This window comes from Oratosquilla oratoria, chromosome 4 (assembly GCF_046742065.1).
Source record: "Oratosquilla oratoria isolate Oo_2021 chromosome 4, ASM4674206v1, whole genome shotgun sequence".
NCBI lineage: Eukaryota > Metazoa > Arthropoda > Malacostraca > Stomatopoda > Squillidae > Oratosquilla > Oratosquilla oratoria.
Window position 1 is genome coordinate 26,483,010 of NC_134780.1, and position 12,038 is coordinate 26,495,047.

General features: G+C 40.3%; 1 protein-coding gene across 2 annotated transcripts in view; it reads right to left on the reverse strand.

Annotated features, from left to right (window-relative positions):
- LOC143024695 (uncharacterized) overlaps window positions 1-12,038 on the reverse strand; it is a 45,452-nt gene that overhangs the window by 11,373 nt on the left and 22,041 nt on the right. For both annotated transcript variants that reach the window (XM_076183707.1, XM_076183706.1), the window contains exons 7-12: window positions 11,408-11,558; window positions 10,691-10,884; window positions 7,006-7,140; window positions 6,651-6,792; window positions 6,332-6,538; window positions 519-631 (exon numbers count right to left, since the gene is read on the reverse strand). In XM_076183707.1, the coding sequence (XP_076039822.1) occupies window positions 519-631; window positions 6,332-6,538; window positions 6,651-6,792; window positions 7,006-7,140; window positions 10,691-10,884; window positions 11,408-11,558 (942 nt within the window). The remainder of the gene's footprint in view (window positions 1-518; window positions 632-6,331; window positions 6,539-6,650; window positions 6,793-7,005; window positions 7,141-10,690; window positions 10,885-11,407; window positions 11,559-12,038) is intronic.

Below are 12,038 nucleotides of genomic sequence, written 5' to 3' on the forward strand. Positions count from 1 at the left end.
AATAGTGGTAAATAAGAAAAGATGAGTGATGTGTGCGTGGGTGGAGGTTGAATCTCAAAAGTATCTATGTAAAATAGAAAGAAGTTTGGTCATGTTGTGGGAATAGATGAAAGTAAATATCTCCAAGAGATTAATGGATATTTGAGAGCAATTATTCCTTGTACAATTCAAGAAGAAAAATGAGCAAAATACAAACTAGGAAGGATGGTTCGTCCATTCTACAGCAAAAATGCGGCTAAGGCTGAAGTAATACGATTGTGTGAGGAAAATGAATTGAAGGTGATAATGTGAAGGAATTAAAATGAGGACGATACACAAAAATCAAAACAGGGCATTAATGAGAGCTGGGCACAAGTGCCAATGATTGAGCTAAATTAGTCTTCAAATGGGCAGCTGAAGGATGTGATATGAGCAGATGTGAAAGGAGAGAAGGATGAGTGCTGGAATAGTGTATATTGCTGAGAGAAAAGATTGTATGGCACAGTATATACAAACCACAAGAGGCAAAAATAAATTACCTTGACCATTATTGCTCTTCCTTTATTTTCTGGATCAACTCTTGGGAAACTATTTTCTTCTAACATCTCATCACTCAAGATGTACTTCTTCAAATTTTTGTAGAACGATTCACCTTTAGAGAAAAATCTAAATAAATTTCTAGTTTCCTATTGTGCAAACATGCACAGGTAAATGAAGTTTATGATGTACTTCTTCAAATTTTTGTAGAACGATTCACCTTCAGAGAAAAATCTAAATAAATTTCTAGTTTCCTATTGTGTAAACATGCACAGGTAAATGAAGTTTATGGTGAAAGAACACAATTTATCAGATGCTTGTGGTCTGTTTTGGTTTTAGGAAAAAGAGCAAAGTCTTTTTCCAGACCCTTGGTATATATTATGGTTGAAGACATTTGTCAGGGAATTTTACTGTTATGTGGCCCAAATATTTTAATTTTATATCGTGTCTGGAACGTTTATGTGTGAGTTTTTCAGTGTCTTGTTTGCTTCTTTTGTGCCTTTATAGATGAAAAGTACGGCAGTTAAATATCTATTTTTACCTAGTGAACTTTTTCCCCCCCCGTTTTCTGGTGTTTTCAGAGTGTTTTACTGCATCTCTTTACTGTGTATGAAATGACCATGTGCTATGTCTTGGCCATCCTTTTACAAGGTAAAATGGGCCTTTAGTGTTCGAGTGTTATTTGGTTTGATTCAGTTTAACGTCACAGTGCCCCCACCAATATTTTTGTTTTTCTTTTTGCATACATGGGAGCGAATAATGCTTGGTGGTTCTCTCCTAACCAAGTCCCACTATTTTTTACACATATCACTGTTTGATGGGTGTGGTGTGGCTGTATGCTTTGGCTTAGCCAACCCCCCCCCCACTTTTAGAAGCAAAATCAGTCTAATACCAGCTTAAGAGCACCAAATTGAATAACAAAATAGGTACCCAAACAACATTATGGGATAGTTGTCCCTAATAAGTTCTTCTCAATAAAGCAAAGTGAACAATAAGTTACTTGGAAGGTTTGAAGTTTTGTGTTTTTACTGAATCATGGTCCTACCTTTTTATCAAGGTAGCATACTTTACATTTTTTATAGCATCTGCAATTTCCAATCAACTCAAGAGTAAACCATACAATGAAAGTGTCAATGAAATGTGAATACTTAAGTCATGAGAACCACTCTCACAAGACTAGAAAATATCTGGCTTGACACAGGAGAAAACCTACAAATTATGCTCATCTCCCTGAAGAATGTGGCTGGATCAGGGTTTTCCCACAAATCCTTTATATAGTTTATTGTACTGTTTGTGTGCACGATTGTGTACAATGCAGTCTTACATAATGTGTTGTATAGTATAGTGAAATGTTACATCCTGGGCAATGTGGTCATCCAGGCTCTCCTGGTAACTTGAAAAGTTCTGGATGGTGGCCGCATTGCAGATTGACAAGTTTTACTTATTATACAGCCTACTGGTATTTTTTTCTAATTACCTACTACAACCAGCACTTACCTACATTAATGGAAAACAACTATTTTTTTTTGAGAATTCATCAATCCTGCTAAGGTCCTGTCCCTGGCAGCCTCCCAATTTCCTGTGCTTGTCCACATAGCTGAAAAATTTTCTCGTTACCCACCCTTCTAATCTTTCCTAACTTATAGCTTCCAATTAACTCCTTCAGTGTGCAAGGGGCTTACACCAGCTGAACTAACCTGTGATAAGAAAGTAGTAGTTATTTGCCTGCCCATCCCCTTATAAGGCCTTTTGGTATATATGTGCCAATATCTGTCTAGTTACTATGAACTCTTAACACTTATCAGAGGCACTCCACTATTTTGTTTGCGATTACCAAGTCTATTGTCACAGTTCCTTCTTGCTGAAAATCTTCAGCCTCATGGTGTCATGTGCATTTTCGGTATATGACATCTGCTTTCAAACCAATTCAAGTGTTGACACTGCTTCAGTGCTTGGAGTTTACATGATCAGAGGTGGGCTATTGTAATTCTTGAGTCATGGGGAGAATTTTCTGGCAGGTAATATTAGCTTTGCAATCTATGTATGTACATATTTAGTAATAACAATTGTTGCTTAGATTTCACTGACCTGAAACCCATAGCCCCAAAATAGCAAGCACTCATCTGTGGGTTATTCCTGTGATATCTCTAGGGAAAATACACTGAACTTAATGTGGGTCTGCTTCCCTGTTCATCAATAAGGTTAAGAAAGGAAGCAATCATTGGTGTTCTCCAAGTGTGAAAAAGTGGAAGATAAAGTTGACAAAAATAATTGTTGGGCCCCATCCTGATTGACTGCCATTTGCACCTAGAGATGGAAGCAAGGATGTTGTTGTTGTTGTCGTTCCCTAGACTGTCTGTCCGAGCAGTCCCGTCTCCCCAAGGAATGCCACAGCCAAAACTGGGTTTTCCCACAAATCCTTTATAGAGTGTATGTTGTGTTGTTTGCGTGCATGATTGTGAATAATGCAGTTTCCCATTATGTGTTGTATGGTATGGGGTGAAGTGTTACATCCTGGGCAATTGTTTACCATGCGGTCATCCAGCCTCTTCTGGTAGCTTAGAAGTGCTGGCCGCACCACAGTCTGGCCAGGTGGACTCTGTCCTTTCGTGGGAGAGAGGATTCAGAAGGGTGGATATCAGGGGGTCTGGCATGCAGCAATGTGTTGTCTTTCAGAGTGTTAATGGAGTGGTGAGTGATATGATTATGAATATGTTTCCGGAGGCTGGTATTTGGTGGTTGTGGAGGAAGAGAAGAGAGTATCTGTGTGTGATACAGGTCTTTGGGTGTTGTTTTAATGTTTCTTGGTGTGTGTGGGTGTTCTGCTATGTAGTGTAGCGGGTGTGATGTGTTTGTGATGGTCCTGGAGCCGTAGCGTCTATGTCGTGGGACCACCCCCCAACCCCAAGAGTTGGGGGCCAAACAGCAGCAACCAGCCCTGGCCACCGGCTCTACGCAGGTGGCACCAATCCTCAAGCAAGGATGTTGTTGTTGTTGTTGTCGTTCCCTAGACTGTCTGTCCGAGCAGTCCCGTCTCCCCAAGGAATGCCATAGCCGAAACTGGGTTTTCCCACAAATCCTTTATAGAGCGTAGGTTGTGTTGTTTGCGTGCATGATTGTGTATAATGCAGTCTTCCATTATGTGTTGTATGGTATGGGGTGAAGTGTTACATCCTGGGCAGCTGTTCACAACACGGTCATCCAGCCTCTTCTGGTAGCTTAGAAGTGCTGGGTGGTGACCGCACCGCAGTCTGGCCAAGTGGACTCTGTCCTTTCGTGGGAGAGAGGATTCAGAAGGGTGGATATCAGGGGGTCTGGCATGCAGCAGTGTGTTGTCTTTCAGTGTGTTAATGGAGTGGTGAGTGATATGATTATGAATATGTTTCCGGAGGCTGGTATTTGGTGGTTGTGGAGGAAGAGAAGAGAGTATCTGTGCGTGATAAAGGTCTTTGGGTGTTCTGCTATGTAGTGTAGCGGGTGTAATGTGTTTGTGGTGGCTGCGGCAAGTGTTTGAGTGCCTCTCATGTCGAGGTGGTCCTTGACTTTGAGGACTTTTGTTTCATGGTGTAAATGGTCTGTAGGTGTTGTATTTGTGCAGCCTGTAATTGTTTTTAGGGCTTTGTTTTGTATGATTTGAAGGGTGTTGTGGTGTGTCTCACTGAGATTAGGAGCCCATGCAGGACTCGCATAATTCAACACTGAGCGTATGCATTGTTTGTATATTGTTATATTAGTTTCTTTGTTTTGTCCAAATGTTGTTCCAGTGATTGACTTAAGTGCGTTAAGTCTGGGTGTGCATTTGTTTTTTTTGTTTGTGATGTGTTGTTTGAAAGACATGGATGTATCGTATGTTACACCAAGAATTTTCGGTGTGTTTGTGTGTGGTATTAGAGTGTTGTTGATGTAGAGATGAGGTATGTATTTGTGTTCTTTTGTCCAGTTGGTGAGAAGTGTTGCTGTAGATTTGGTTGGAGCTATTTTGAGTCTGTTTGTGATGAACCATGTGTTGAGTGTGTCAAGGTATGGCTGGATTATTTCTGCAGCTTTGTCTGTGTTACGATGTGTGCATGTGATTGTTATGTCGTCTGCGTAGGAAGAGATTTGTATTTCTGAGGTGTCTGGCGTGGGTAAGTCATGCATGTATAGATTAAATAGTGTGGGGGATAGAACCGAGCCCTGTGGTACTCCGTTCTTAATGTTTCTGATGTGCGATGATTGGCCATTATATGACACGTAAGCATTCCTACCTGCCAGATAATTGGCCAGCCATCTTTTGGTGTTATTGTGCATGTCTGTGTTATATATTTTACTTGTTAGGTTGTGGCGGGGGATAGCATCAAAAGCTTTACTAATGTCTAATGTTATAAGAAGTGTTCTTTGGTGGGGCCTATCTGAATTGATGCCATCTAAAATTCTTTGTGTGAGGTTTGTCAGAAGAGTGTTTGTGGAGTGTAGTGGCCTAAAACCGTGTTGTGAGTCAGCAAGGGGAATATGTGGTGTGACAAGTTTAAGTATTAGGCATTCAATGACTTTAGAGGGGGTGCAGAGAAGTGTGATTGGACGGTGCGATGTTGGGATTGTTGGGTCTTTGTTCGTCGTTTTGGAGCTGCAGCGTCTACGTCGTGGGACCACCCCCCAACCCCAAGAGTTGGGGGCCAAACAGCAGCAACTACCCCTGGCCACCGGCTCTACGCAGGTGGCACCGATCCCCAAGAGGAGCTACGCCTACCTTGGGGAGTACCACAATCAAGCAAGGATGTTGGTAGATGTGCCTAAGTTGTGTGATTTTATGAAAGGGATGGGAGGTTGGGAGGTTTAAGTGCCTTGCATACAAGTATGCACCAATCATTTTCATGTACTGGTCTATGGGGAACATCTTAGTTCCAGATCATGTTCCCCCAATACAGATTTCCCCACCCCCTCCAACCTAAAGAGGAAGAAGACTCCAAGTTTCCATGAATATTTATAAAATCTTAACTGATGTTTAAAAATATTAGCGAGTTACTGAGTATATATATATATATATATATTCAGCTGTAAGCAACCACTCAATTGTTACTGTTTTCTCTTGGAGTTTCCTAGGAAACATGCCATGGTCATTAATTCTGCTGTTTAATAATTCAAAGTAGAGATTCTGAGGAGCTGTATGGGGGTGAATGTGCTGAATAAAGTGCTCTGTGTTGGTACTATTCCTGAGTGGGTTGGCGACTTACATGTACATATTTAGCTGCAAAACCCATACACATTCTGCTGTTCACATTTATCTATGAAACTGCCTTCCAGTGAAATAGTAGTTATCATGTCTACATTTCTACTAAAAAATTCAGAGTTTTCTGAAACTAATATCCTAAGGGCTGTCAATTAAGCTGACTCTAATTTATATAACCTAAGCTTTTATTCCCCTCCTAATACAATACAGAAACTTTACAGGTTCCAATTTTCAATAATCATATATAGTTACTAATGAATATATCATACACCACTTTCATATAATTTTGTCTTTACCCTTCACCCCTTATATATTATGCACCATTGAACAAGGGAGATTTTCACTCAACATATTAAATACTTAAAATGTCTTGAAACAGTTTTAGATATTAAAGACAGATTGAATAAATGTATAAATAAATGAATAAATGGAAGTACCACCCCCTCCCCTTGCTAAATGTTTGAAAAGAAGACACTAAAAGGAAAATAATAATAATGACGATGATATGCCTTGCTGCATCGCTCAGTTATATCCAAGTTTCACTCAACTTTCAACATCCTTGTGAATGCACTCATTCTTTCACTGACTTTAAACATGATGCTTGACCTTTGAGCTCCCTGTTGATGTCTACATCCGATGCTTTCTTTGGTTTTTCAATACTCCAGGAGCCTTTTTGCCCGCCTCCAGCAATGATGGTAAAATGAGATTCACTCCGGTGGTTCTGGTTGACTGGGTGAGATGACAGGTTTGCTGATGAATTCCCTGAGGACGTTGATGCCTCTCCAATATCTGGAGCACTGATTGATGCTGCAACTATTCAAGAAAATGCAAAATTACCATCTACAACTTCAAGCTGATAACTATGTTCAAAATATTTTCCACACTATAGTAGCTACTTCACTCAACACAATAGTAACTGTCTTACTATCAGGTTTTTTCTCAAGGATTTCTTCTGCTGCCTGACTAATTTCTTTGGCTCTTAAACGTTTAATTGTATTCACTGCTAAACTGAGATACACCATCCTTGTTGGTGCTCTGTTATAGCATGCTTGTTCTTCTGCAACAGCCTGGTTAAAAATTAACACATTATCATACAGAAAGTTTATGACATACAGTGAAAACAATTATTCCATTAATATAAGTTAATAGTCACAATCTATGACAAAGGAAATTACTTTAAAAAATTAATGTTATGAACAATGATAGAGAAAAGAGATATGGCTCAGATTCTATAATATAGTAAAATGCTGCTTAAACCCAACAACTATAAAGCTCCTAACCTTATTGTAGGCATCTAATTTGTTTTCACAAAATTTGAGACATTCATCAACAAAAGTATTGAGGTATCGTTGTCTCACATTCAGTGGGACTTTGCTCCCAGGCTCAGCTGGCAGTGTTGGTCGGGTAAGAGTTTCCTGAAACCAAATTTCCAGCAATCATGAACATATGCGAGTATTTATATATATATATATATATATATATATATTATATATATATATATATATATATATTATATATATATATATATATACATATATATATATATATACATATCTATATATATATACATATATATATATATACATGTATATATATATATATATACCGTATATATATAAATATATATATATATATATATATATATTATATAGGGCATTTTCTCACATTTTCATACAATGCTATAACTAAACATTCAAGGCATATGAAACAACTTTGACTATTATATGACAAAACATATATCTTACTGGTTTCTTTACAGTAAAAAAGGCATCTTCTGTCAAGCTGAAAGTACATACATACATACATATACCAAGGCTTTTTTCCCCTTACAAGGGGGGTAGCCAAAAAGAAAAAAGGCATAAAATCATTCCCACCCATTCCATTCCTGAAAACACTCCACACCCCTCCACCCTCCCTCTTATCTTAGCACCTCCTGAATGATGGGTCATCCCTGCACCTTGTCCACTGCCCTGGGTCAGAAGCAGTGTCGCAAGACACAGCACATCCACAGCAAGGCCACTTCATTAAATCGGCGACCCCCCATTGCATAAAATGAGAGGACGGGGAGAAATCCCTTCGGGCTGCGTCAAATTTTGCTCACACATACTACCTCACCCCCCCATTCCACCTCATGCTATCACAACATCATCCATATACAACCACTCTCCATTCACCCCTGTCTTCTGTCCTTCCTCAACAGACATTCCCCTCTTCCCCAAAGCCCCCTTCACCCCATCCATCCACCTCATCCTAGGACGCCCCCTCATGTTCACTCCCTCCACATCTGCCTTCCATACCTCTTTTACTAGTCTTTCTTCACTCATTCTTTCCATGTGTCCAAACCATCCTAATATTCTTTCATCAACCCTATCTCCCAGCTCCTTTTCCACCCCTGTTCTCCTCCTCACCTCCTCATTTCTCACTCTATCTAACCTAGTAACCCCCATCATACTTCTCAGACACCTCATCTCAAACACATTCAAACTCCTTCTCTCTTCTTCTCTTATGTTCCATGTTTCTGTCCCATACAGTGCTTTTGGCACAATCACTCCTTCATACAGTCTCCTCTTAGCATCTATTCCCAAATGTCTATTCCTCATTACACTCTTTAATCCACCAAGGCATTTACTCGCTTCTCTCAATCTACATTCTACCTCCACCTTTCCCTGCCACATTTGCACCCAAGTATCTAAAACTATCCACTTCCTCCAGTCGCTCTCCCTTAATGCTCACTTCCAGTCTACTGCCACTTTCACCCCTTGTACGAGGGGTGATCAGAAAGTAATGACAGTCGAACTCGTAGCTGAGAGACTATAAGTGTTGGGGGGGCGGGGAGCAAGGGGCAGCAAGTGTTGCCTGTTGTTACATGTTTGAGCTTGTCGCTGTTTGTCTAGCTTACATTTTATCGTTGCGCTGTGCGATTGCGTCATTGTTGGTTTGCCTCTCTAACCAGAAACATGGATTTTTCGAAAGAAGGCTGCAGATTCTACACCTTCACAAGGTGGAAACTCGGGAAAAAAGCAACGGAGATCAGAGAGGAATTGTTGCAAGTTTTTCCCGAGTCTACTCCATCACTGGAAACTGTTTCCCGCTGGATTCGAGCTTTCGCAGCCGGAAAATTGCAGCTAGAAGATGATCATCGTCCTGGCCGCCCTCGGACATCCGTGACCGAAGCAACGATGGTCCATGCGCGGGCCATCATTGACGAAGATCCAACTGTTACTCTTCGATTCTTATCCTTGGAGCTCGGTGTCAGTTATGGGAGCGCACATGACATCGTGCATGAACACTTAGGGTTGAGGAAGAAGTGTGCTCGATGGATACCTCATTTGCTTATGGAAGAGCAGAAGAGCGAACGGGTGCGGATTTGTCGTCTATGGCTGGCTGAATTCGAGCCAAATGGTCCGAAACGGTTCTCAGATGTAGCTACCGGAGATGAGTGTTGGATTTCTTTCTTCACCACCAGAGACAAGCAGTCTAACATGGTGTGGTTGAGTGATGAAGGACCTCGACCTCAGATTCTGAAGGAAGGATTTCGCAGCAGGAAGCGCCTTTTCACCATCTTCTTCAATTCACAAGGACCAATGTGTGTGGATGTAATGCCTCAACAGTGTACTATCACAGCCCAGTACTACACTGATCACGTCCTTCCTCGAGTCCTGGAATATCAGGCCAAGACTGCACCAACCCGTCGCCGATCGCGCCTTTTGCTGCACCATGACAATGCTGCCCCCCACAAAGCTCGCCTCACTGTGCAGTTCCTGGAGCAGCAGGGGATCACACTTCTCCCACACCCACCCTACTCGCCTGACCTTGCTCCCTGTGATTTTTGGTTGTTTCCAAAGATCAAGGGTGCAATCACAGGGAAGCTGTTTCATCGCATCCAAGATCTGGCGCGAGCAGTCAATTCAGAGCTATGAGGTATATCGGCTTCTGAGTACCGTGAGTGCTTCATGAAGTGGCGAAAGAGGATGGAACGTTGCATAGAGGCAGGAGGGGAGTACTTTGAAGGAATGTAGGCCACTATTTGGATTTACCTCTGTACCGTGAAAATATATGGTATTACTGTCATTACTTTTTTATCACCCCTCGTACATCTCATCACCTTACTTTTACCCACATTTAAAAGTATGAAGTAATATAAATGCTCAATCTTATTCATCTTGCACAATTTAATTTGAGTTTTCTCTACTCCTGTTCCTTCTTAGCTCTTCCAGAACCTCTACCTTTCCCCAACATTGTAAGTAAAGAAACCACCTGACCTTGGATTTTCATGGCTGGTCCAGACTGGGAATTTGTGAAGCTTCACTTCATCTACATTTTTTTCTCAAATATTAATTACCACCATTAATGGTGGTGATAGCAATTTAATTGTTTTTCACATTTGCAAGGTGGGGTAAAAATTTGAATTGCCGTAGCAAGTTATTAACTTAAAAAATAATAACCTATGTTTCACAAAAAAAAAAAAATAATAATAATAATAATAATAATAATACATACATATACCAAGGCTTTTTCCCCCTTACAAGGGAGGTAGCCAAAAAGGGAAAGGCATAAAAACACTCCCACCCATTTCATCCCTAAATACACTCCACACCCCTCCCACCCTCCCTCTCATCTGAGCAATAATAATAATAAAAATAAATAAAAAAAAATAAAAAAAATTGTGAGCGAGGAGTAACTTCATTATTTCCCAAATGTACAAGTTGCTTTCAAGCTGGTAAGCCTTGTACAAACTTATAACTGCTAATGCCAAACGACTCCACCCATATCTTAAGCAGGATATACTCAAAAGAAAGAATGCATAGCTCCATCCCACAAGCCCCTTACATTTCAACATTTTGTTAACCTTTTACAGTTGCTTCAAGACCACAATCCCTGTACTAACTGGTGTGCCACGCCATAAAATTCCCATGCAGAGATAGTCATTTCTTAAAACAAAATTTTCAATGGGATAACACTTACAGTTTTGGGTTGATGAGCCGTTCTTTTAGCCCTTTTGTGACTCTGTGCAGTGGTCTGTTGGGAGTGGGAGTCGCTTGTTTGTGCTGAACTTGATGACGGCTGAGAGTGCTGGCTGGCTTTAGGGTGAGACTTGAGGTTATCCTTGGGTTTCATGAAAGCTGCCACATTGGACACAGGTGCCATTCTTTTTCTGACTAAAAGTGTGAAGGGACAAGTTTGAGGGAAATGAAGCATAGTCTCCTTTACAAAGTTACAAAAAACACAAAAATATGTACTACAAAATATTGCTAATCTTCCGGAAAATTCTAAATAGTAGCATTCTGGTAGTATATTCATCTCATTCCAGTACAAAATGTATTTATAAAAGTACAGGGTGGTCCGAATGTCTTGCTACCCCTACAAATAGACTATAGAGGTACAATTATTAAAGCAATACACAATACATGTCCTGGATTCAGTTTATTTACTTTAAGAGCAATAGAACAAAATAAGAACACAGTATTGTCATATTAGGAGGAGATGATTTACAGAATCTTTTAGTGACGTCATGTCGAACTGACTCGCACAGCCCCCATGCTCTTGCCTAAATGGGCATGCTCATGTGCTCACTTACAAGCAGTTTTCATCCAGAACGTGCATTTTGTATTATTGTAATATTGTACCTTAATTGGTAGAAGTAACAATACATTCGGACCACCCTGTACATTCAAACGTTACCTGCTGAATGCGCTTTCATGCTAAACGATGATGATGATGAAGATTTTGGTGAAGATGTGACGGGAAAACTTTTATCAGCGGCTTGTTCCTTTAACTTTCGTTGCAATATAGCATGTTCTTCCTTTAGCTTCTGATACCTTTCCATCATAATCTGTTTCAACAAAAATCAGCATTAACATAAAATAAACTCGGCTTACCTTTTTGGTACTCTACTTTTAATTAATGGTTTCGCCGAATTGCATATGTTACTAAATGCAGCTATGAAGGCGTGAGAGCTGAGAAGGTAAAGTCACAAATGTTTATAATCTAGCCGAGCGCATGTTCACACATGCGAACTCATTTGAGTTCGTTTGAGTAGAAACGACTTCGTTGACAATTTTTTCGAATCTTCGAATACCATATTACCATTACGCCATATAGTGAGAAGCTTTATGATGAACTAAGAGAAGTTAAACCTATGCGAATATTAGACACACTGTCGACTTGACCTTAAGAAAGTATAGAATACTATTGGCAAAGTTGTCCTGCAGATTTTCAAATTCAAAATCTGACGAGAGTCGTAAACTCGTAATACGTAACTAAAGGCGGCAGCGTGGGAGGAAGATACGTCACAAACGTTCATATCCTAATG